Raw genomic sequence first — 27862 nt, forward strand, 5'->3', positions numbered from 1 at the left:
TTTGTGGCACTTTGAACTGTTCATCTTTCTCCTCACATTCTTCGCAATCCTCATGAGCGTGAATTAATTCCTCTTCAGTTACGAATGTTTTTTCACCCAAAAGTTCCAGTGTATTATTATAAAGTTCTCCGGCCAATAACATAGCATCACGAGAGATTTCTTCCGAAGATGTCAATGCAATTAAATTATTTTCCATCAACAGCTTTTCATAATACACCATTGTGTCCTTCAATCATAATTTTGATAGATCACTATGAAAGGATTCTTCAGGAATTTCTTCTCCTATTCCAGATGAGCCAGCAACTCCTTCAGTCGACATTTTAACCTTGGAGTGGAATAACACGCTGAAATTTGAAACAGGCAAGTCTGTTCACGACGAAATCGAAAAACAAACTGCCGTTTACTTCTCATGGCTCACGCACATTCCTATGTGCAGATGACCATTATAATCCCAAGGGGACCCTTACAAAGCCCCTTTAAACCTTGAAACCCTATAAAACGAAATAGAACAACGAGCACAAATATTTTTCAGTGAATGAAAAACTTTACGTTCTTGAGCTAAAATAATGTTTTAAAAGTAATGTAGGTTTGAGAAACTTTTTGAATAATTGGTGGAATAACAAAAGAAAATGCCAGACGAGGAATCGAACCCGAGACCTCTGGCGTAAGAGTCCAAGCCCTAACCATCTTCTTCTTCTTCTTCTTCTTCTTCTTCTTCTCCTCCCCCCCCCCCCCCGCCCCCCCCCCCTCGATATAGTTCGTTGCGTTTGGTCTGGGTGGATGTCACAAGACATCCATTCAAGTTGATCGTTGATTCCTTGACCCAGTTTTTTTTATTACAGAGCGCACGTAGCCCTCCGGCTGAACACACTGAGCTACCATGCCGGCAGCCATCTAGGCCAGACAGTGGCTCGGCAATAAACTAACATTTTATACTCATAAGGCACCTAAGAAACTTTGGATCGATTTTTCTCGGGATTTTCCGAGTAGTGCATCTTAATATTTTAACCATGTGAGGTGTTAGGGGTCCTCTTTCACTACACAAAATTTCGGACAAATCCCCGACCCAACAGTCATGCCATCTCCTTGTGAGTGACATTACCAGCATTACATATCCAGTCAGCAAAATCTTACAAGACCCTAGACCCTAGCAGTGGCAAAAGCAAAATTAGATTCGATGCTCAAGGTGTAAGATGGCATGAGAGCTTATGCTGATAGCCACTATGCTTGTATTGTTGGAGAGACAAAGGCAGTTATGGAAGAGTTAGATGTGTAGATGAGTGTTCCTTGTCATAAAGGCAGACAAGGACACAGGGAAAACCTGTAAAAGAACTGTTTTTATTCCAACACTGGCTCATGTTACGACAGAATGAGAGTGTGTTTTGCTGAAGAAAATATTTATCATTTAAAATTCAACATACTTTTACCCTCACAACTACTGAAAAATGATGGTAATGACCCAGCACATAAACTGAATCGGTGCTTAACTGAACTACCGTTCTTTGAAGAAGAATCACTCTTCATGATTAAAAAGAGACTAATGGGAGAGATTCTTCAGTACAAGCAAACGAGCAGAAATGCCCTTAATGATCATGATTCTGTTATGCAAGCACTGTCTGTTTGTCCTATCCTACTTTGCACACACTGTACAAAACATTTACTTGTCTACCTGCCTCTACTGCTACAGTAGAAAGAAGGTTTTCAACATTGCGGCGTATAAAGATATGACTGAGGTCAACAATGGAGGAGGATCGACTTAATGGCTTAGCTCTGTTGAACACTCACCCTGACTTTGATTGTCTTATTGACGATGTAATTAACCAATTTACCAGGAAGAATAGGCCCATAGAATTCGTCATTTAAGGAAGAAAACCACAACTGTAACTTTTTTATATCATAAGATGACATGGTCATGTATATGTGTATAATCAGTTTAAATAAAACTTTCTTAAACTTTGCATGTGACTTGATTATTTTTTAAATTGGTAAAAGTAAAGGTAGCTCAAAATATCTTTAGCCCCCCCCCCCCCCCCTCCTTGAAGTTTTTCTGTATACTTCACACACACACACACACACACACACACACACACACACACAAATATTATAGTTATAGAATTGCACTAGTTGTGTTTCCAACTGGCATTCAGGGGCATTTTAAAGCAATCTGTGCAAAGCAGTTTAATCAATAATTTATAGATGATGTGAGTGAGTGCAAGATCTGTTGTGCCCAAACTTCTGAGTGATGAAGAAAATTGTGTGTTGGTTTGCACGAAGTTGAAGGATTGTTTTCACTCAGATCTGGACTTTGTGTCCAAAATTGTTACCTGAGATGAAACTTCAGTCTATGGGTGTGACACTGGTGTGGAAATTCTGTTTCCAATGGAAAACCAATGAATTTCCTCACCCTAAAAAGCACATGAGTCAAAATCAGATATCAAAGTCATGCTCATTGTTTTTCCCCCCCAATATTATGTGCATAGTGCAGTCAGAGTTCATTCCAAGGGGAAAGAATTATCATACAGAAGCCAAGTTTCTTGTTGACTAATTTGCTTCAACAGACTCCATCCTTAAGTATCTCACCTGGAGGTTAAATTTTATGGAAAGAATCCTTTCGATTTGGATAGTTAAGGTAAAGTACCTGTTCTCTGAAATACACAACATTCCACTTTTCAGCCCAACAGTTATAACTTAAGCATACTCGTTTATGAAATTCAGGACAATTGTATTCAACCAAACTCTTAAATCAGGAATATGAGGTGCACCAAAACAGCACTCATCCTTGATAATAATCTCTTTAACGTATCTGGAGATCAGTAGGTAAGTCAAAGCAAGAGGTGTATAAGAAATTAAATAAATTCTGCAAAATAAGACATTAGTTTCAATGGAAATTCTGATTTCACACATCTTGTAACAGTTGGCTCCATAATGACATGTCAGTGAATTTCAGCAAAAATTGTGTGGGAGATAAGTTTGAATAAGAGTCAAGTAAAAGCTAACTAGCATAGTTTGTAGGATATCGAAAAGATTCTGGGAGTCGATATTGTCAGTCTTCCCTCTGCTCACTGAAATGTGGGAGATATCTTGGAGGGGTGTTATGCCATTCCTGTGTGTAAAAGAAATGACTTGTTGCAAATAGATTACAACAAATACATTCAACTCTCTCTCTCTCTCTCTCTCTCTCTCTCTCTCTCTCTGTGTGTGTGTGTGTGTGTGTGTGTGTGTGTGTGTGTGTGTCCCACTTACAGGAAGCCCAGGGAGGTATGGATATATGTGCATATGTATGAAGTAATACATTTATTGTTAATATTGAATTTTAGATGTTTTAATTTGCATAATTTTCATTCCAGCATTCTCGTATGTGGGAGATATGGCTATGATCAAAAATTCATTGCCACATTTGTACCCTTTCCTGGAAGAACATTGTGAGTTATTGGATGTGTCACTTGTTTGGCAACAATTGGTGAAGAAACACTCTATTATTTTCCCATACAATGGTGAGTATAGATTACTATGAGAGTAAGCTTCTGATGATAAAGTCATTTACAGTGTATTAGTTTATACCAGGGGAAAAAGTTTGTGACTTACAAGATAAGGAAATCTGGTTAATTGGATAAATACACTACCCTGCTACTTTATATATACCTTGTATTTAGGATGCAGTTCAGGTTTTCACCCTTCTTCGTTTGGCATAATATGTTAGTATCTTATTCAATGCTGTGTGTCAGCTTCATTTTGAACATTGTAGCTGTCTTTCATTCTGTACCTCACAGCTCCTCCTTTTGCATTTATGTACACCATCAAACGCTTCACTGATGCTGTGGAGCATTCGGCAGTTGGCCACATGGCAAATGCTGCATTGCGCATTGAAGTTAAAAGTGTGTGTGCTGTGCTTGCAAATGCAAAACAAAAAGTTACAAGTTACAGAATAAAAGACAGATGCAGCATTCAGAACACAGTTGACAAAAACATAGTGCTAATCTTACAAATGATAACATGTACTATCATTTAACAATATTAATATATCTTCTGAAATCAAATGAATGAAATATTAATTCTTTTAACACGAACCTGAATACAGAGCTGTTCATCAAATGATGGTCACAAAGGAAAAGGAAGAGAATACTATCTCTTTTATCTTTATACCAAGGACGACAAAGATTATACTCTAGCCTAGGACATCATATATATTCTTTGTTTATACATTATCCCTTTTTCTCAACACACATAATTAATTAAATAAATAATTTTCTAATAACATTAAGGAAAACTACCATATATTGGAGTGGCTTTTCCACTTTTTCTTTTTTGGACAAGTCTGTAGTGTTTAGTACTTCTAATGCAGAACATAAATCTAATTTAAAGCAAGTAGTACTGTTGGCACACTACTTGGTGTCTGCCAAGATGACTGTCCAACTACGGCCTTCATTGTCCTCTTCCTCCTCACCATTCAGTCCCACTCACTGCAGTGCTCGGAGTGCTAGGCAGGAGCACAGCTGGAGCAGTTGTGGAGCTCTGGTAGGCAAGAACTGATGTATACTCACACCAAACAAAAGTTTTGCATCACCCCAGTTCCCAGAGCTCATGAAGATAAGACGTTGACTATGGATATTGTATCACAGACACAATCCCTTTAATTGTTCAGAGATGTCACTAAACTCGCCCAAAAATGTAAACAATGATGCATGAGAAGCGCCTATTAGATGGAGCTGGTCCGACAGCCGATCAGTTCCAGTCATTCCACCAGGAAGAAGGTACACGGCTCATGTTATCTGTAGTTCAACCATGCCTCAATGGTGAATACCGCGGTTCGATAGTGTCCACATTGTTACTTTGTGCCAGGAAGGGCTCTCAACAAGGGAAGTGTCCAAGCAACTTGGAGTGAACCAAAGTGATGTTGTTTGGACATGGAGAAGATACAGAAAGACAGGATCTATCGATGACATGTCTTGCTCAGGCCGCCCACGGGCTACTGCTGCAGTGGATTACCACTACCTAAGGATTATGGCTCAGAGGAACCCTGACAGCAGTGCCATCATGTTGAATAATGCTTTTCTTACAGCCATAGGATGTCGTGTTACGACTCAAACTGTGCGCAGTAGGCTGCATGATGTGCAACTTCGCTCCCGATGTCCATGACGAGGTCCATCTTTGCAACCACAATACCATGCAGCGCGGTACAGATGGGCCCAATAAATTACCGAATGAGCCGCTCAGTATTGGCATCATGTTCTCTTCACTGATGAGTTTTGTATATGCCTTCAACCAGACAACCATTGGAGACGTGTTTGGAGGCAACCCATTCAGCCTGAACGCCTTAGACATACTGTCCAGCGAGTGCAGCAAGGTGGAGGCTCCCTACTGTTTTGGGGTGGCATTATGTGGGTCTGACGTTTGCCACTGGTGGTAATGGAAAGCACTGTAACGGCTGTATGATATGTGAATGCCATACTCCAACCGATAGTGCAAACATATTGGCAGCATATTGGTGAGGCAGACTTCTTCATGGACAACAATTTGCACCCCCATTGTGTACATCTTGTGAATGACTTCCTTCAGGATAACACCATCGCTCAACTAGAGTGGCCAGCATGTTCTCCGGACATGAACTCTATCAAACATACCTCGTATAGATTGAAAAGGACTGTTTATGGACAACTTGACCCACCAAGCACTCTGAGGGATCCACACTGAATCGCCATTGAGGAGTGGGACAATCTGGACCAACAGTGCCTTCATGAACTTGTGGATAGTATGCCACAACGAATACAGGCATGCATCAATGCAAGTGGACCTGATGCTGGGTATTAGAGGTACTGGTGTGTACAGCATTCTGGACCACCACCTCTGAAGGTCTCACTGTATGGTGGTACAACATGCAGTGTGTGGTTTTCATGAGCAATAAAAAGGGCGGAAATGATTATGTTGATCTCTATTCCAATTTTATGTACAGATTCCGGAACTCTGGGAACGGAGGTAATGCAAAACTTTTTTTGATGTATGTATAAAAAGTAGACTGTTAGTATGTATTTACATATGTGTGCATGTCTGGGACCTCCTCCAATATCCCAGGATTGATTTCAACAAAATTTGGCACACAAACCGCAATCTTCACAAGTACCAGCACTGTGGGTTTTATAACCTCCTAACTCCAATAGGAGCAGAGATACAGGCAATTATTTTTTTGTTTTTATTTTTTTCAGCCACTGTTGTATAGGTTGCCCTGTACAAAAGATGTGTTGTGTAAGAGTAGTATCGACCAGCCAATCGACCTGCTGTGCAGGCCAGCCTACAGGTCAGGCAGGAGTAAAAAGAGATTTAGAACAGTGAAAGAGGGCTTTGCAGGGGCTACACGTGTGAATGGGTACAGCTGCAAGAATGTTGAGATGAATAGTGAAGGAGATGGACGGAGAAAGGTGGCAGGAGAGGATGGTTAGTGAGTTGGGGCAGGAGGGGATGGACAGAGAGAGGGGAGGCTGTGGGGATGGACAGAGGGAGGCTGGAAGGAGATGATGGCCAGAGGGAGTGTAGAAGGTGGTGATGAGCTTATATTCTGGTTATATCACATGATGAACATTGGTGTGTTGTACCTTGCCAGTATTGTGGAAATATCTGCTTTTATTTAGTGTAGGAATGTTACATTGTAGTTGAAATGGAGGCACTATATGTGGTAATGTTTAAGAAAAAGCATGCTTTATTGAGTCATTTTTTGGCAAGTGCCAACTTTGAGGAGTCATAGACGTCAGACTTCAGTTAGGAGAAAATTTCGTGTGCACAGTTGAAAGATACAACCTTTTTCTCTTTTTGCAGGTTAATTTTCATTGTTTTCTGATTAGTAATTTCATTGCTGTATAATATCAAATGCAAGATTCTGCGATTGAGCTTACCATCGTAGTTGGTGCAGTGGAAAGCACGGATGTAAAGCTTGAACATTTGTTGGTTACACTGTATGTCGTCACTCTTGAATACTCCTCGCGTTTTTCATTTAAGAGTTTGTAAAGTAATTGTTTTAGTAGCTGCAATAAATGTGAGGCTGTGGTGCACTGTAATCATCATATCAGTGTGCCACCACTATCGTAATGCGTGATAAGCATCTAATTAACTGGCGAAGAATGGCAGCTTCGTTGTTGCTTTTCAGTACAGCATTGCTGCATTCAGTTGTTGCAAGTAGAGGGCAATAATATGATAAATTGCAAATGAATACTCGCTGTATAATCAGCTCTGAATAAATGAACAGTTAAATGTATTGTACATTGTAACATGAATGGAAATCCAGCTATCACAAATAAATTTTGCAGTAAAGAATCCTGAATGAAATATAACCCACCTTCATCACTTTTGCTACTGACAGAGATCTCACAGCTGCTATTGCAGTTCTGTACGTGGATCAGCAATGGTTCTGTTGTTATGTCAAGACTGTGGATTCCTTGTGCATAACTGTTTTCAGGTTTGTGTATATGATTCACTGAATTCCTCCAGAAGCTCTGGGGAACACTTTCCACAGTGGAGCAGTACAACTCTATTAAAGTACAATTTAGCTTCAAATTATTCTCCTTTGCAATCTTGTTCTTGACAACTACCCAATTAAGTTCAATAGTGTTGAATCCACAGTATTCCACTAGCAACTGTAGAAGTTTAATTTCCTTGTCCACTGAATGCAACACACTTTTCAAAAGGCACTCTTGTGACCTGAAGTGCTGTTGCACATGTTTCAGTAGGCCAGCTGTAGTAAATGTGGCATTAGATGGAAGTTTTACACTATTACTTTCCATCCATTCAATATAGAGTCCTGCATGACTGAGTAAGTGAGCACAAAATACGAGGTGGGGCGAGCACACCCTAACTGGATAGGCTACCCGCACTAGTTCTGGTGACCGAGCATAGAAGCCGTGACCGAATACGTAGCACATAACTTCAAACACATTACACGTGTTATTATCCGTGAGACACTGCAGCCAGTATGGGATTCTCATTTGTGGTCTCTCTCTCTCTGTGGTCAAGCAGCGCGAGGAAGCCAGTGTAGTAAGACGTAAGATTGAAACCAATGTTTACACGGGAAGGTCTAAAAAGCCAAGTATGGATTACATTTCTGTTGGTTGTAGATGAAAACAGTGCGTCTACTGGGTATGTATCGTGCATAAACTGCTCCACTTTATTGTTTTTCCAGTCGGGAACCACTCATTTAAAGAAACACAGTTGCAGGAAACCTCAAAAAGATCGTTTCTTTGGCCGTCCTTCCGTGATATTAATTTGCTTGAAATAAGTGAAAAGCAGGAAATTCTTAGCAATGTGCGACAATGTGTGCTACGTACGCAGGTACAACATGCAATCATTAACATAATCGTTTTTGCATAGTTAGTGGAAAGTGTATTATAGAGAAACGGGAATGTTGTGACTCATATAATATTTCATTAACGTAAAACATCTCATTTTTATGGGAACGGGGGTCGGGTTGTTTGGGGGAAGAGACCAAACAGAGAGGTCATTGGTCTCTTACGGGAACGTTTGAATGATTTCCATATCAGTTCTGTATTACTTGTCTCTTTTGTTTATTATCATAGATCCTTCAAGTACTGTGTCATCACCACCCAGAAAGAGAGATCGTTTCAAGGAATGGAGGAACAACAGATCATCCGCAACAGATGAAGTAGATCTGTACATTTTAATGCACCCCGGAGATGATGATGACATCTTAAAGTGGTGGAGCAGACATGAAACAGATCTGCCAGATATGGCTGCAGATGCAAGACGTATTTACGTATTTTATGTATCCCAGCAACAAGCGCACCTAGTGAAAGGTGCTTTAGTAAAGCCGGCATGTTACTAACAAATTGCCGCAGCCAATTAAATCCGGAACGCGTTAGTGATTTACTGCTGATCAACAATAACTATAATTTTGTTTATGTTGCAAACAATTGAAAAGTATGACAAGTTACTTACGTCTGTAAATGTTTAATGTTCTTTGTATGCTTTCTTTATGAAGATGGTTGTCTCTTAGATTACAGGGAAAGCACTTATTTAATGTTTCCTATAAATGAAAGGAAAAATATATCTTTTGTTTGGAAATGAGACTCGTCTTCTATCCGCGATTGTATTGAAATATCATTTTACTTTCCAAGTGCTTTATGAATTTAGCTGTCTCACGGACCCGTTCCTGGATATGCTACTTTTGTATTAAAAGAGAGAGAGAGAGAGAGGCGTTGGATTTGTACAGTACAGTGCAGCGAGCCGGGGCGAGGTGAGGTGAGACGTCAGCGGTGACCGGTCATGCTCGGTTATCCGCGTGTCCGGAATCCGGACAACAGACATGGGGCGAGTACGTGACAACATGCAATCATTAACATAATCGTTTTTGCATAGTTAGTGCAAAGTGTATTATAGAGAAACGGGAATGTTGTGACTCGTATAATATTTCATTAACGTATGGGGCCGGACACGGGCGGCTCGGTCCCCCTGTCAACGGGCGAGCCGTGACTGGTCAAACACTGAGCGTTGCAACACTCTAATTCAATAATGGAATCCTTTCTCCATTTTGTAGATGAATTAGTTTTGTGATACTGGGTTTACCATCATATGACATGGAGCTTGATCTAAAATAATCACAGATCTGCTTGGTAATATTTCGTAGTGTCTGGTATTCACCTCAGAATGATAATCTGCACCTCCTCTTCACCCAGTAAAACATAAACCAGCACATTGTATGGACCCATCTTTTTTTGTTTCCAGTGGGACATATACAATCCTTTTTCCAGAACCAGATGACATTTAAATTCCTCCTTTCTAGACATTCCAACCTTGAATGCTTCCTCTGTGATAATCAAATACGTTTTCTATTGCATAAGGCATTTTTTGTTCCTGCCATCCAAACTTTCTGGATTGATGTGCACCACATCAACTCTCATCAGTGTAATAAATATTCCATCCAGTGTTTCACAGTAATCCTATTTCCTGCAAGAACTCATTTCTTTATCCTGCTGTTTAGCATCAGCACACGGTCTTTGTTGAATGTTTTGTATGTGAACCCCAACTTCTTAATAACACACAAAAGCTTATTTCACTCATATGAGGAGAGTCTTCCAGTTCAGTCTTCAACTTTTCCAACATGGCTGCTAGTGTTGGAAACACCTTCTTCATATAGAAAATGTGGAATATTCTCCTTATGGCTCTCTGTGTAAACTCATCCAACACAAACTCTCTCTCTTTTCTCTCTCCTTTTTTTGTGATAACAAGACAAGAAGTTTCTCTATAATCTCTTGAAATTTGCTTCACTATACCTTCACTAATATTGAGACGGTCAGAAGTTCTCTTTACTGCCTGCATTACGGAACTACTCACACCCAGTTGAATTTAACTACGTGCGCTGATCATAGACTTTTCACGAGTCCACAAATGATGCATGGTTTCACACCAGGTAACAAACTGTGTCACAAAGACGGTCTCAACCAAGTGCACAACAATAAAGGTCTCCTATCTATGGGATGCTCTGATATGAATAATTAAGGGGAAATAGTGTTTAGAGGTCTGGCGCCATAGTATATGAGAGCATGCAACACAAAAGGTGCATAAGCAGATACAATGAAGAGCCAAAGAAACTGGCACACCTGCCTAATACCATGTAGGCCCCCCTGAGCACTCAGAAGTGCCACAGCACAACGTGGCATGGACTCGACTAATGTCTGAAGTAGTGCTGGAGGGAATTGACACCATGAATTCTGCAGAGCTGTCCATAAATCCATAAGAGTATGAGGGGGTGGAGATCTCTTCTGAACAGCAAGCTGCAAGGCACCCCAGATATGCTCAATAATGTCCATGTCTGTCGAGTTTGGTGACCAGCGGATGTGTTTAAACTTGGAAGAGTGTTCCCGAAGCCACTCTGTAGCAATTCTGGACATGTGGGGCGTCGCATTGTGTTGCTGGAATTGCCCAAGTCCATCAGAATACACAATGGACATGAATGGATGCAGGTGATCAGACAGGATGCTTGTGTACGTGTCACCTGTCAGAGTCGTATCTAGACTTATCAGGGGTCCCACAGCACTCCAACTGTACATGCCCCACACCATTACAGAGCCTCCACCAGCTTGAACAGTCCCCTGCTGACATGTGGGGTCGATGGATTCATGAGGTTGTCTCCGTATCCGTACACATCCATCTGCTCAATATAATTTGAAACAAGACTCATCCGGCCAGACAACATGTTTTCAGTCATCAGCAGTCCAATGTTGGTGTTGAAGGGCCCAGGTGAAGCGTAAAGTTTTGTGTCGTGCAGTAACCAAGGGTACAAGAGTTGGCCTTCGGCTCTGAAAGCCCATATCAATCATGTTTAGTTGAATGATTCACATGCTGACACTTGTTGAAGTCACAGCATTGAAATATGCAGCAATTTGCAGAAGGGTTGCACAGTGAACAATTCTCTTTAGTTGTCATTGCTCCCATTCTTCCAGGATCGTTTTTCAACCGCAGAGATGTCAAACATTTGATGTTATACCAGTTTCCTGATACTCACGGTACAGTCATGAAATGGTTATACAGGAAAATCCGCACATCATCGCTACCTTGGAGATGCCGTGTCCCATCACTTGTGCAGCGGCTATAACACCACGTTCAAACTCACTTAAATCGTGATAACATGCCGTTGTAGCAGCAGTAAGTGATCTAACAACTGCACCAGACACTTGTTGTCTTATATAGGCGTTGCCAACCACAGTGCCCTATTCTGCCTGTTTACAAATCTCTGTATCTGAAGTACTGCTGGGAATGACCCTTAGATGTTTCTTACACCAGTTTTGCACAGTGTTCAGAGTGCATTGTGGTGCTATTCTAATGGTACTTGCAAATTTGCCTAGTATTACTATGTTTAAATTGTCTTTATATCTTCGGCAAAAGTAACCTCTAGAACTTAACTCTTTAATGGCTCATTCTGCACTACATTCCACAATATTGGCGACAAAACATCGAATTGCAGACACCTATGGTGATGCTGATAACCATTTTCATATCCACAATTGTTTGTTTTACTTTTCTTCTGTTCAACATGGTCATAATCTGCCTACATATGATGGTCTCGGTGCCATGCTCGAACCCATGGATAGAGCAAATCATGGATTCGAAGGTCACATTACTAAAAGCCCACTTGATATGCGGGAAAATGTAGAGAGCAATTTTCTGAAAGTGTAGAGCTTTTTCTGCGTTACTTTTGAATACATTATGGGAGTGACAGTGAACAATATGTTACAAATATTTACTATTAAACACAGTCTTGATCACAATTTATTTAGTACGGTGACCGGTTTCGACCACTACTGTGGTCATCTTCAGACCAATGAGTAAGAACCTCCTTCTAGAGAATCACTACTCAATTCTCTAGCACAATGAGGTTCTTACTCATTGGTCTGAAGATGACCACAGTAGTAGTCGAAACCGGTCACCGTACTAAATAAATTGTAATCAAGACTGTTTTTTATAGTAAATACTTTTTCTACATTTCCAACAACTTGGTGAAGGGCTGTTTAGCATGATTTACCTGGTTGATATGCATGTTGGTTTTCATGTAAAGGAACCTCTTTTCCCTAATGTGCACATTAACCAGTTTTTCTAATGTCTTCAAAAGGAAGGACAGAGGGGCTGGTCTCATACCAATAGTCTTGGTATGATCATTTCTCCCTGGCTTTGGAATAAAACCAACCTTCACTATTCTTCAAGCATTATGAATGACTTCTGCTGCTAGACTGACTCTAAACACCCTAGGGTCCAATTAAAGTCAGAGTCACGTACCAAAGCGGTCGAATTTGTTTGTTCTGTGCGCTTAACACTATCATTCTCTGAGAGCCAATAGGCATTCAGTAGTGTTCTGAGCATTGTGCTGTGAACTTTGTAGCCAGTGCATGCATTAAATGTCCTCTTAGTGAGTTATTCAGTGAATTTTTATTCAGTTTATTAATAGTTGTCACTGACGATGATGGTAAGCAACAAACTCTACATAAGCAGGTGAGAGGGATAATTTGAATGATAGATGCTTTCTTCAAGTGCAAAGCACCTCTACATGTGTACCACAACTGTCATTTGGAACTGGCAATGCTGCAATCCCTGTCTGTGCCGTGACCTTCGCAGACTGCATTCGTTCGTGAGTCGGGCTATGATCTTTCTCCTGCTTGTTGCAGTAGAGCTGGAAAAATTCCATCTGGCTGTTGAAACATTCCCAGTACCAACAGGATTTTCTTGAAATCAACACTTTTTCAGCAGATTCCCAGTTCTCGCGTCAGTTACTTGTGAATCAGTACCTCACTGGGACTGAATCTTGATTCATATCATCTTCCAGAGTGCATTGAGGAAACTGAGTCTTGAGGACCACATCCAGCGTCTTGTGCTGCCATTGTATACTCACCATCCTCCTACCTTAGTGTGCATCCTGGATTTATTAGTGCCCTTGTAAGAATTTTGTGAAATCTGGCTCTGACAGCTGTACTTTCCACCTCCGCACAGAATATCTTCCAGGATTATTGTTTCACTTTTTAATAGCAGCGTTGTATTTGGCAAGGACCTCCCAGTATTTTATCCATTGTCCGTACCTTCTTGCAAAATTGAACAGTCTTCTTACCTGCTTACTTTGCAATTCAGGATTATTATTCAACAAAGGTGTATTTCTTTTTGTAAGCTTCTTGGTGATTTGATAGTTCCCTAAGTAAAAAGTCAGGATAGCACACATCACTTCAAATGCCATTTTATCTAACATTGCTGGATTTCTTATTGAAGTTTTATGTTCAGATAATTATGACTTTAGGTCTTTCATGTATGAGTCCGTCTGTTTTCCTTGGATTCCTGTAGGCCATGTGCTATGTCCCACTGCTAGTGTGTGTATGTGTGTGTGTGTGTGTGTGTGTGTGTGTGTGTGTGTGTGTGTCAGTGCAGGTTGGCCATTAGAGGCTGTCGATAGGAAGTGTGTGCACAGCACAGTCTCTGCCACGCCGTCTACTGGCACCCCATGCCTGTATTTGTGTTGAGCAGTGCTGACTGAAGTTGTATTGCGCCCAACTGTGTTCTGTGTCTTGTGGAGTCCCGAGAGGCTTTATGTTCAGAGGGTATCAATGAAGCCATTTTTGTGTGTCTTGAATCGGTTTTGTGTGTTACTTGGTTTCTATACAATGGGCAACAAGTGTGGAACGGTTTCTGCATGTGCAGTCTTAGTGTGGTTTCATCAGCTTTATTCGGTATGGATGCTGTGCTACCTTCCCTGCTTATTCAGCTTACTTCAGCTGTGACCCCTTTGTCAGCTTCCATTAACAGATAGGGTACTGTTCCATCAGTCATTTCACCCATTTTTCCTCCATATGATGATTCAGCCAAGGATTGGGAAGCTTATGAAAAAAGGCTCAGACAGCATTTTGTAGCTTTCGATGTGACAGACTTGAATTTGTGCAAAGCCTTCTTCCTCTCGAGGATTCCACCCAACATTTATCAATTACTGCGTCAGTTTACCCCTTCAAAAGAACTGGCAGCTCTTACTTTTGATCACATGTGCAGTTTATTGTACACCTACTATTACAAATGAATGCATGTCATAGTGGTGCAAATTGAATTCTACTGATGCTGCAAGAAACCAAACCAGTCATACAGGTCCTGGGCAGTCGAACTTCATGGCCTTAGCCAGGAGTGTCAGTTCATTACTGATGTCCATAGTGATTCATATACAGATTCTATAGCGCTCAACACAATTATCTGTTTAGCTCCATACAAGGAAGTGTGTCAGAAGGCTGTGAAAACCCCCCTGTTGGCATTAGTTTTCCAAATAGCACAATCTTTTGAAGTTTCTTGGGTGGCAGGTGACCAAATTGAAGCATGGGATGATGTGACAGTATTGTCGCAAGGTGTGCCCACTAGGACGATGGACAGCTTGCACAAGGAAGCAGCTGTGGTGGCAGTAAACATGCGGGCTCAGTGCTGGGCTGACTAAGGCCAGGCCAAGCAGCTGCAGCCATCACAGCATCAGCATTCTCTGTTCCTGTCTTGTCATTTCTGTTCTGACCAGCATGTTTGGCATGTCCTAAGCCCTGGGCTTCTGATAATGCTTGTCACACAGCTCCCAAGTGTTGTTCAGGATATGGGTATGGATATAAACTGTGTGAGACTCCAATGCTTGTGACTTCTCCCAAGTCATTTATCAAGTAGTGTTATTCACCAAGTGATCCGGTTGCAGGTGGACACAGATGCTGCAGTGATATCACTGAATTCTCAAACCTATGTGAGTTTAGGCTCGCTGCCATTGACACCAGTCACGTAGAAGCTGCTTAGTTATAACAAACAGAACATTGCACTGTTGAGACAATTTACGGCATGTACCTCTTACAAGCCAGTTGTTTGTTCCATTACATCTTTGTTGGTTGCTAATGCCAGTGTTGAGAACTTGTTCGGGATGGACGCATTTCAGGCATTTTGATTTTCTTTCACCAACGCAGTTCAGCTTGTGTTTGATCAGGTTCCATATTCTCAATTGAAAACACCGTGTGAGGAGTTTCCAGACTTGTTTCTAGAAGGTATAGGTTATGTTATGAATCTTTCTGCTCGTATTTCTTTGAAATGCACACCTCAGCCTTGTTTTTGTCATGCATGTCCAATTCCTGTTGCCCTAAAAGATCAGGTGAAAGCAGAATTGGGCAGACTTCAATCTCTATGGGTGGTGCAACCTGTTATGGCTAGTGAATGGTTGACTCAACAGAGTGTAGTTGCAAGTTGTTGGGGAAACTTTGCCCCTGTGGCAACTTCAGTAATATTGTCAATTCGCTGTCAATTGTGGATACGAATTCTCTCCCAGACCAAGACGAAATGTTGGCAAAAATATCGGTCGGCCAGTACTTCTCTGAAACTGAAGTATATCGGCAGTTTCCTGTGGATGAAGTGTCTCGGCTGGTTCTGGTTTTGAATATTCCTTTTTGTCTCTAATCAACATTTATGCCTTCTTTGGTATGGCTAGTGCCCCTGTTATTTTCCAACAGTTTTTAGAGCAATTGACTATGCCTCTCCTGAGCTGCATTAATTTTCTGGATGTATTGTTACAAAGAGCTTCTCTACAACCTATCACGTGAAAAATTTGCACACTTTGTTTTCGGTCTTACAGATGCTTATGGTGTGACCTCATGAAATCTGTTTTTTTCAGCCTTCTATTGTTTATTTGGGGTTCAAGGTCTCGGGGGGATGGTGTTTGCCCTCTGTCAGACCACACATCCGCTGTTACGCCTATGCCTTGCCCCTCGTCCTTTAAGGAGCTTCATGCCTTCCTAGGGAAGATGGTCTACTGTCATACTTCTTCTGGGGGCAGCCACATTGCCCCCCCCCCCCCCCCCCCCCAATGGCATTCCTTTTATGCAAGAGTGTACCTTTTCTCTGGAGCCTGGATTTTGAACGTGCTTTTCAAGTGTTGAAAGCCAAACTACTCAGAGCCCCACATTTAGCTACGTTCTCTCCAGGCCTGCATATAGTTTTGTTGACTGACACCTAATACTATGGCCTCAGTGCAGTCTTAGTGCACCGATATGCCAACACCTCTGAATGACCTGCCATTTTGGCATCTACATCTCTCAACAGTGAGAGGTCCAGCAGCATTACTCTCAGTTCAAAAAGAGGCTCTCGCCCTAGACTATTCTCTCAGGAAATTACATGTTTTTATGTGTTGTGCCAAGTTTCACTTTAAACTGCTGACCACAAACCCGGACACTATTCTTGTCTTGTCACAATTGTGAAATCCATTTGCAACCTATGTCTAAATGTGCCAATGCGGATGCCTTGTCCTACCTTTCTTTGGGTGCTGATTCCAACTTTGATCATGAAGAATTGCTTTTTTACTTCCATTTTGATATTGAAACGCAGGCCGCAGTCGGGGGTTCCCGAATTATGAGCTCATGCATAGCTGTTCCTGCCGACCTGGTTCTCCTCCTAGTGGTTCAATTTGTTTAACGGGGCTGGCCAGATAAACACCTGGGTTGTGCTTCGGACTCCCTGCCCAACTGTTTTTCCTTATCGTACTGCACCTCTGTTTTTTGATGGTGTTTTGCTGTCGTCCACGCAAGACCTTTCTCCCAGAGTAGCCATTCCGTCATGTTACAGTGTGAGGTTTTACGCCTTCTCCACCAGGGCCACTGGGGTGTTTTGTGCACTAAACTGTTAGCTATAAAACATGTTTTTCAGCCAGGGATTGATGGCAAAATTGTCCATTTTGTCACGGCTTGTGAGCAATGTGCCCAACAACAGACAGCTCCCAGGGTGTCCCTGTCCTCCTGGTCCACTTCCTACCAGCCATGGAACGCATTCATGTAGACTTTGCTGTTCCCTTCTTGAATTTGTATTGGCTCCTGATTTTGGATGCATTTTCCCAGTTTTCTTACATTCTCTGGTGTGTGTTGACATTGGTTTAGGTCACAATTCATACATTTTTCAGGGTTTTTTTCTATTGAGGGATCGCCTTGTACCTTATTTTCCGGTAATTGGCCCCAGTTCATTTCTCACACATTTCAGTTTTGTTCACCATGACGTTTGTCATGTTACTGTGCCACCATTCCACCCTCAATGAAATGGCGAGGATGAACAACTAGTGCTTTTGTTCAAGTCCCAAATGAAAAAGTTTGCTGTGGGTTCTTTGCCAGACGACACCCTTCTCCTTTTTCTGAGCACCTATCAGTTCACACCTATGAGGGAGCAGAGCTAGGCTGAGATACATCATGGCCTGCAGCCATGCTCCTCCAACTTCTGCTGACTGTGCCACACACGCCACTATTAGGTTCGTCCGGCCACTTCGCTGCAGGAGCACCAGTGGGGGTGCGAGGTTTTGGTCACCGGCCCAAGTGGATACTGGCTACTGTTGTCTGCTGCCAGGGATGCAGTCTTTGTAACATCTGTACGCAGGGGGTATATGACCCGGGACAATGAGGATATCCGGGAAAAACCCGGGAATTTTTTCATCTGGGAGAAAACCGGGAAAAACTCGGGAATTTTTTGTTGTTTTCAGTTAAATTTTTGTAATTTTGACTGGTAAGAATCGATACTCTAACAAAGGCTATTACTGTATCCCGCTACTGCAAAATAATACTGCAACAACAAAACATGAACAAGGGGGGGGGGGGGGGGGGTAGGAGGGGGGGGGGGGAGAAGAAAATAAAACATAAATTGCAAAGGAAATGTGCCATGCACAACAACAAAACACAGTGCTCATACAAACGTTTGCCAACAGCAAAATGTGCCAAAGGTTTTAAGAACACTATGTAATGCTTCATAACAACAAATTGCCTCCGATGAACATGACATCACAACTGTTTACATTAGATTCGTTTTAGCAGTTACGAGCGGGCTCATGCGCGGTTGAGTGGTGTATGAGTAGTACCTTCTCCTGTTTGTGGCTACAGAAATGTGGCTGTTGGCCGTTGTGGCTACAGAAATGTCGCTGTTGGCTGTGTAAGCAGTCACAGCAAGCAGCTAGATCCAACCGGGAAAAATTTTACTGCCGTGCCCGAGCTGCGCACGTTGGTATATCGATTACTCATATGATTTTGATGGGCATCCCTGTTGGTTTTTGAACACACTCTGTAAGTTGATTTCTGAATGAATCATAAGCCCTGCAGGGTAGCCGTGCCATCTGAGGCTGCTTGTCACAGTTCGCATGGCTCCTCCTGTCGGAGGTTCGAATCATCCTTCAGGCATGGGTGTATGTGTTGACCTTAGCGTAAGTTAATTTAAGTTAGATTAAGTAGTGTGTAAGCCTAGGGACCGATGACATAAGCAGTTTGATCCCATGGTAAAAAAAAAAAAGCTGATTTTTGAATGCGTGCATAGTGTACGTAATGTCTCTGTCAGGGGACTCCTCATCACATCTAGAAATAAACTTTCCTGCGGGCAAAAGGTGACTGGACTGTACAATGAGCGGAGTAAAGCTGAACGAGTGATGTCTCTGTCAGGGGACTCCTCATCACATCTAGAAATAAACTTTCCTGCGGGCAAAAGGTGACTGGACTGTACAGTGAGCGGAGTAAAGCTGAACGAGTGAACGCCAATCACTGTCTGATTATATTGTTGTTTGGGTTTGTGAACGATCAGCGTTGTTATAATTACTAGGGAAATCAATAGATTCAGACTACCAGATTGGAATTAAACGACTAACAGGAATAACAGGAAAATGAAATTTTGTTAGAAAATTTTTGGCCAGATCGCTAAACCAGTAAGGGCTGTTGTACAGTCTCCGTCTAGCGGCTGCTTAAGTTGTATTCTGGAAGTAGCACAGAAAATGGTTTGTATGAACATAATAATGCCTTACAGGAGTGATTCTGGCAGGGTTAGTGAAGTTAACTGGCGAATAAGTTTTGACAGAGGCAGGAATAGTTTCAGAATTAGTCATGATAAGATTGTTTGTCAGGACAAGGAAGGAGAAGAAATGGAGGCATCACACAAATTGGGGAATAATATGACGACTCCAAATTTATTCAAAAATCTCGTACCACTCCTTTTCGATCTCATGCTCGAGAAACTGGAGTGCATGAATGAAATGTGAAACTGTTTTCTAACATAAAGCTTTTTGCTTGTAGTAGGCCTAATAGGCATTTTATGTTGGTCTTTGTGAATTATATTCTGTCGTGTTATAAAAATGACCATTTGTGCCAAAACAGTGTGTGTTACAATTTCTACAGAAAGGCCTATTTTGTTTTATCTAGCAGACAGTGACAAAATGGACGTAATCAGATGGAGAAACCACACCAGTCTTGGGTACTATTTGTGTTAACAACTTACACAGTATTAGACAACAATAGTTTGTTTTTTCATGTAGCAAAACGTTTGACGAACTTTGATGAGGTAATAGATTCTGTCGCAGAAAGGAAAGCACGCCATGTAAAGCTGTAGCTAGATTAGAGAGAAAACAATGCTAGGAGCTGAGGATTGAAGAAATGTGTTCTGTATTGGTTGTCTCTTGTTTGTACTGGTTTTAGGTATCCTATATTTAATTTTATGTCCCCAAAACAAAGTTATTAGCTAACAGGCAGTAATGAGTGCAAGTTTTCTGTAGTGTTCTTGCTCCGCTGATTACAAATAATCCCATCCAGTATTAATTGTGAGGCTGTGCGTTGTTTTTTTTTTTTTTTTTTTTTTTTTTTTTTTTTTTTTTTTTTTTTTTTTTTTTTGCGCGATAGAAGAATGCTGTGTGAAGAGGGGTGGCACTGCACTCTGGCACACTTAAGACCAAATAACATGTCTTACGTTTCCTTGAACATATGTATCATACTCTTTAGAAAGAAGTGCACTACAAAATGAACATATTTTTGAAAATTCGATTTTTGGCATCATATCTCAAATGCTCGAGGGAGGTGGGGTTAGGAAATATTGTAGATTCGAGGCTGATGCGCAGAGCAGTCTGAGTTATAGTGGCGAAGTGTGTAGTCTCCACGTGACCCGTGTTTACATGTAGTGATTTTGCTGTTTCCTCTTCGTTTACTGCTTTCACGTCAAATGAAAACAAAATGGATTTCTGTGGCCAGGAGCTATCAAGTGAATTAAAATACATTCACATAATTATGGAACGCTAATATACATTATTAGTTTCAGATTTTATTTTATTTCCACTTTGCTGACAGCCATGCATTAATCGCCTTGTAGAACAATGAAGTTATTTTTGTCGGTTTGCTAAAGAAATTTGGTTTTTATTAATCTTTTATGCTGAGGCAGTCAGTGTGTTTGAAACAAAGTGTTCAGTTCCACACTATTGGCTAATTTCAACTGCTCGCTGCATTTCAAGTGCACGTTTTCATCTTCTAGAACATATGGCATTATGCCATAATAAAGAATAAAAAATGAGTTAATACAGTACTGGTACTTCAAGAAAATGTATATCCCGAAACCCACACTGAAAAGCTTAATATCAGGTCGAGGCCTACTTCATTGGGAATCTGGACATACGAATGTGCTCTTTCAAGTGTGCTCTTTAAATGTGCCATTTTAGTATGGTTCACGAAATTCTGATGTTCTTTTTCTTTTATGACATAATGTAAGATCTTTTAATGTTTTACATGTACGAAGCATATGGGCTTCCTGCGTCATAGCAGCTGCCAAAGTGCGGTGGCGCTTGTTATCTGGTGCTCTCTGACAACTACTGAAACGAACCTATTTCTAACAGGTGGTGGGAAAATATTCGAATGGTGGTTAGAAAAGCATTACTTTCAAAGTAAATTTCCTTTCACGCAAGTTGAACTATGTGCAAGAATGTACGATGAATTTCTTAAATCGCAGAACGTTTGATGATGAGCCATTTCGAAGTATTTCAAGCTCAGAAGATCAGACATTCAGGTCATTATTATGAGAAAATTGATGTAGAGCTGCTGGAAGTTCTCTCTCCTCTGCGGTAGCTAATTTATTTGTGGGAAAACTTTGAGGACAAATCACTGGACTTGGCTAAAAATTTTACTGTCGCATTTACATTTGTGTGAGATATCTTAAAGTGTAACACGCGCAAAAAATATCAACATTATATGTGAAAGCTTAGCTTCTCTTGCAAACCTTAGAGACCAATATTACATGTGAAAGCTTTGCTTTCTTGTAGCAACACTATGTATATTAATTTAAAACATTAACTTTTCCTGTTTGTGTATCCGCACTACGTAACAGTGATGTTGATATTAGCTGACTACATCACGTGTGCTGTGGTCTGAATATCCACTGTCGTTGGCTTGTGGGATCACGTGACATGAGCTATGACTGGCTTACAAAAGCACATCGCAATCTCAATTACAATGGTTCAGAAAGTAATATGCAGTGTTTGGTGGAATTCGAATTTATACTCTTGTAATACGAAAATATGCAGCTTACATGTTGCTGCGTGTCAAAACTATTTCCAAAAGGAGTTTTCTTCCCTGAGTTTTGTTTTCTAAAGTGCCGGGAAATTCTATGCCTGTGTATAAATACGTAACTATTCAAAGGATTGATAAGTTCTACAGTTCCGAGGGAAAATATACTGTCACTTAATAACACAGAAAAAGGGTGTTTTCATCCGAAAGAAAGTGTATTTTTAACCAGGAAATCCGGGAATTTTTTTTACTTGTCTGTGTATACACCCTGGTATGGCTGACAGGCTGGTGGCATGCCACTGTCATCAGTTGTGCCCCCACTTGCCAATGGAAGCTACCAGTTTGAGTGCAGCCCCCTTCATCGCAGCTTGCCCCACTGCCCTCCCCCTTGAACCCATTGTTGCGTGATGCTGAGGTGCCCGCATCCCATTGGCTGCCTTCTTCATGTACGGCACCCTGGAGTTCCAGCTTCCCGGCATTGGGTGATTGGGTGCTGGTCTCTCTCTGGCCTTGGGTCCATCACTCCATTGCTGCAGCCTGCTGTCCCGGTTGGGCTACATCCGTTGGCCCCTTGTCATCATTGCCTCAGCCATTGGTGCCAGTGGTTCCAGCCCCATCTCCTCCTCTCTGGTATTGGCGTTGGGCGCCTCACTGGATAACTGCTTTCAAGCATGTCCTTGTCTTGCGTGTTTCCCTCTGATGCTCCAGTGCCTGCCCAGCGCATCATCCTGCCCCCACTGTTGGCACCAGCTACCGCTGCTCCGGATCTGATGGCTGTGTCTCTTGTCGGGCTGCCAGAGTCTTCTCTGTCAACTGGGTGCCTGCTTTGCACAAGAGAGAGATGTGCTGTATCTTGTTACTTGTGTGTGTGTGTGTGTGTGTGTGTGTGTGTGTGTGTCTGTGTCTGTGTCTGTCTGAGTTCACAGTGTGGGTCTCTGCGCATCTGCGCACAGATCACCAGCCAACTGAATCAGCAATGGCTGGCCGCTAGAGGCTGCCAATAGGAAGCGTGCACACAGCTCAGTCTCAGCCATGCTGCCTGCTGGCAGCCTTCATCTGTATATGTATGGAGGAGTGCTGACTGAATCTCTTGTTGTATTTGTAGTTGTATCGCACACACCAATATTCTGTCTCTTGTGGAGTCCCGAGAGTCCTAGCATTCAGAGGTTATGAATAAGGCCTGTTTGTGTGTGACTTGGATCAGTTTTGTGTATTATTTGGTTACTACACTGTGGTCTTTTTAACACCCACTTCAACCACAAACTTAATGTATGTTTGGTTTAGATAATGATGGCTCCATTACCACAAGCCATTTTTTGATTTAAGTACCCATTAAGAGGCACTGAAAAGGTATGTCGGTTACTTCTACCTATCTTCTCCTCCTGGTGGTAATTTCAATACTCCTAATCAAAATCTGTAAACTGCTGTCCAATATATAGTCAAGTAGTACTCACTCCCACTGTTCGCATCACATTTTTTCACACCAGGTTGTGGGCATTGGCATCACAGCCAACCAGCAGTTGTTCATTCAGCTGCATGCAACCGTCTACCAATTTCCTCACTTCCTGGGAAGGACAAGCTGAAGGTAAGCTGAGGCTAGTACAAATTCCTTCCTTCTCCCTTCCTGACACTGCTTCGTAATGACAGGCACCAAGTCCCTGGAATAGAAGTTCACCTTCGGCATGGATGAAATTCCATTTTTAATATAAATGCATATTCTGGTGTTTTTTAGATTTCTAGTGTAAATCGACGTACCTCCAATTTCTCAGAGCTTGATACGCACACTTTATACAGGGTGGTCCATTGATAGTGACCGGGCCAAAAATCTCACGAAATAGGCATCAAACGAAAAAACTACAAGGAACGAAGCTCGTCTAGCTTGAAGGGGGAAACCAGATGGTTGGCCCGCTAGGTGGCGCTGCCATAGGTCAAACTGATATCAACTGCGTTTTTTAAAATAGGAACCCCCATTTTTTATTACATATTCGTGTAGTACGTAAAGAAATATTAATGTTTTAGTTGGACCACTTTTTTCGCTTTGTGATAGATGGCGCTGTAATAGTCACAAACGTTTAAGTACGTATCACATAACACTCCGCCAGTGCGGACAGTATTTGCTTTGTGATACATTACCCAAGTTACAATGGACCGTTTACCACTTGTGGAAAAGGTCGATATCATGTTGATGTATGGCTATTGTATCAAAATGCCCAATGGGCATGTGCTATGTATGCTGCTCGGTATCCTGGATGGCATCATCCAAGTGCCCGGACCGTTGGCCAGATAGTTACGTTATTTAAGGAAACAGGAAGTTTTCAGCCACATGTGAAACATCAACCATGAACTGCAACAAATGATGATGCTCAAGTAGTTGTTTTAGCTGCTGTCGCGGCTAATCCACACATCAGTAGCAGACAAATTGCGCGAGAATCTGGAACCTCAAAAACGTCGGTATCGAGAATGCTACATCAACATGGATTGCACCAGTACCAGTTTTCTATGCACCAGGAATTGCATAGTGACAACTTTGAACGTCGTGTACAGTTCTGCCACTGGCCACAAGAGAAATTATGGGACGATGACAGATTTTTTGCACACGATCTATTTAGCAACGAAGCGTTATTCACCAACAGCGGTAATGTAAACCGGCATAATATGCACTATTGGGCAACGGAAAGTCCACGATGGCTGCAGCAAGTGGAACATCAGCGACCTTGGCGGGTTAATGTATGGTGCGGCATTATGGGAGGAAGGATAATTGGCCCCCATTTTATTGATGGCAATCTAAATGGTGCAATGTATGCTGATTTACTACATAATGTTCTACCGATGTTACTACAAGATCTTTCACTGCATGACAGAATGGTGATGTACTTCCAACATGATGGATGTACGGCACCTCGCTTGCAGTTGAAGCGGTATTGAATAGCATATTTCATGACAGGTGGATTGGTTGTCGAAGCACCATACCATGGCCCTCACGTTCACCGGATCTGATGTCCCCGGATTTCTTTCTGTGGGGAGAGTTGAAGGATATTTGCTATCGTAATCCACCGACAACGCCTGACAACATGCGTCAGCGCATTGTCAATGCATGTGCGTACATTACGGAAGGCGAACTACTCGCTGTTTAGAGGAATGTTGTTACACATATTGCCAAATGCATTGAGGTTGACGGATATCATTTTGAGCATTCATTGCATTAATGTGGTATTTACAGGTAATCATGCTGTAACAGCATGCGTTCTCAGAAATGATAAGTTCACAAAAGTACATGTATCACATTGGAACAACCGAAATAAAATGTTCAAACATACCTACGTTCTGTATTTTAATTTAAAAAACTTACCTGTTAGCAACTATTCATCTAAAATTGTGAGCCATATGTTTCTGACTATTACAGCGCCATCTATCACAAAGCGAAAAAAGTGGTCCAACTAAAACGTTAATATTTCTTTACGTACTACACGAATATGTAATAAAAAATGGAGGTTCCTATTTAAAAAAACACAGTTGATATCCATTTCACCTATGACAGCGCCATCTAGTGGGCCAGCCATAGCGTCATCTGGTTTCCCCCTTCAAGCTAGATAAGTTTCGTTCCTTGTAGTTTTTTCGTTTGACGCTTTTTTCTTGAGATATTTGGCCCGGTAATGATCAATGGACCACCCTGTATAAATACGGTTCCTGGATCAGGGCCTGGTCTATTTCCTGTCTTCCCAGAGGGTGACTCAGTGCAGCAGTTGCTCTCTCACTCTGTTGTAGGTTTATCTGGAACACTTCCGGCCTTCAGCATGCTGCTATTCACATTTCTGATATCCTTATCTACCCTGACAGTACCCGTGAGAACACTAAATACAACTTTAGGTCCTGCTCTCATGTTGCTTCTAGGAATATCTCACAGACTGCCATTGGAAGGGTTTGTCTGTCAGATGCAACTGTCACCTGTCGAGACATTCTGGTTCTGTACTGTTACTCTCTCCAAAACAAGAATTTTTAGAGGAACATCTTGAAGTATCTTAGGTACGCAGAATGGTATCTTTGCAGTCTTCAAAAGTTCCATTACTATCATGGCCAGCAGCATTGCCTCCTTCCCTGGAGATACCTTTGGCGCAACCCCCCCCCCCCATCCCCCCTCCCCTCCCCCCCCCTCCCCCCCCCCCCTCCCCTCACAGAGCAGAGAGAGATTAGAGCACCTTTGTCCAGAGAAACCCTCCTGAAGTTGGGACCTTGACTTGCATCTTTCCAAAGAGAGCCATGTTTGTTAAGTTGCTCACCCTGCTGTGGGGTGATGTTACAAGTGGATATCCTTGCTGGATTACCACCATTCTAAAAATCAAGACTACAGTACTATCGATTTGTTTTGTGCCTCAGCTTTTTCGGATCTAGTTATCTCTGTTTTGGAAGGGACCATCTTTTCTTGGAGGTGCTTGGGTAAAGACCTTTTAATTCCCACCATTTGTTCTTAAGAAGCCATTCTTTATTGCCTTTTCTCTTTATTTGCTTAGAAGTTTCTTTCTCTGTGCCCCAGACAAAGCTTTGATCGTGATCTGGCCCAACTTCTGAGTGACATTTTCCACTGCTTGGACTGGTCTATCCCCAATCCAGTTATGGAAACAGTCACCATAGATTCAGCACCTGATGTTTGGTTGCTGGAGGGATCATCAGGTCCCTCAGTTTTTAAATTTGTTTCTGTTTTCTCATTTTTGGTCCCATGAGAATTGGGGATATATTAGGTTTACACCAATGGAGTCCCATGCTGGTGTAAGGTTAAGTACTTCACAGGAGGTTGCCTGATATCCCTGAGGCTCTGTTCACAACACACATTCCCATGTGCCGTGCATCCATTGGCGAAGGCCATGTAATACATTCGGTTGAGTAAGTGCATTGGTTTTGTCGTACTTGTTCCATCCAACACCCGTTTTCAAGTGAGCCAGATGTCCCAAGAAGGAGTACTTATCTGACTCACCTCATATAGGATCTACTTTTGCGTGAAGTTTGACTACCCAGAAAAAAGTAGTTTACTGTTAAGGGGAAACTAATTCCTCAAAGAAAGTGGTGAGTGAAAATATGTTAACTGAGTCAACACTCTAGCCTTTAAGTCTTCATAATAAAAGATACTTGTAAGACATGTTGAACTGAGCTGCTCTATTGGTTTATCTATGTGCTGGTTCCATTTTAATTTCTTATCCTAGGAGTTCTACATGCAGTGTTTCATTAGTGTACAATTATTAATTTCTGCTTTTGATGCTAGCAGGTCTCTTCTGCTTGTTTGAAATGGCTTAATACGAGTCTTTATTTCAATGAAAATAATCAGTTTTTGACAGTATTATTGGATAGATAAAAAAATCTACTCACCAAGTGGTGGCGGGAGAAAACTCAAATAAAAGTTAAAGAAGTGTGCAAGCTTTCGTAACCAGTGGCTCCTGCTGGTTGAAGGGGAAGGAAATGGATGAAGGAAAGGACTGGTGAGGTTTAGGAAATGGGGAGAGTTCAGAAAAGACACCCAGAACCATGGGTCAGGGGAGACATACCGGACGGGATGAGAAGGAAGAACTGTATGAGTTTTTGTGAGATTAAGACTTAATGTTTGCTGGAAATTTTTTGTCAAAGACATGAATTACAAAGGAGGTACTAAAAAGGTTAACATATGTGCATCCGTGTAACACATTTAAACTTGGAAACAGGCTAACATGACAGTACTTAAATTACTTCCCCCATTAAATTACCTTCACACATTAGAGTTAGCATACATTTGTAATTATTTGTACATGAGTTAACAGTGATAAATACATTTAAGTGTAGGCAAACTAAAAATCATAAAATTAAATTGCTTTTTGCGACAATCTGTTGAGGGACTCCTAGGTATCCCAACTCTGCATGACAGGCACAAATGGCAGGTGCGTAGGTGAGACATTGTCTACTCCTCCCCACTCTCACATATTGAGTGTCCACTAGTTATCCCCACTTTTCGAGATTTACTTTACTCTGCCTGGCAGCAGCTCACAATCTGTTGAGAGACTCCAGGTGTACCAGTTCTGATTGTGACCAGCAAG

General features: G+C 41.7%; 1 protein-coding gene across 5 annotated transcripts in view; it reads left to right on the plus strand.

The window, feature by feature from the left end:
- Positions 1–27862, plus strand: part of LOC124609653 (exonuclease mut-7 homolog) — a 244638-nt gene that overhangs the window by 119078 nt on the left and 97698 nt on the right. For all 5 annotated transcript variants that reach the window (XR_006979496.1, XM_047140093.1, XM_047140091.1 and 2 more), the window contains exon 11: positions 3348–3494. Coding sequence is in view for 4 of the 5 variants with exons in the window: in XM_047140093.1 (XP_046996049.1) it covers positions 3348–3494 (147 nt within the window). In the remaining variant the exon portion in view is untranslated. The remainder of the gene's footprint in view (positions 1–3347; positions 3495–27862) is intronic.

The sequence above is a fragment of the Schistocerca americana genome, chromosome 1 (assembly GCF_021461395.2).
Source record: "Schistocerca americana isolate TAMUIC-IGC-003095 chromosome 1, iqSchAmer2.1, whole genome shotgun sequence".
Lineage (NCBI taxonomy): Eukaryota > Metazoa > Arthropoda > Insecta > Orthoptera > Acrididae > Schistocerca > Schistocerca americana.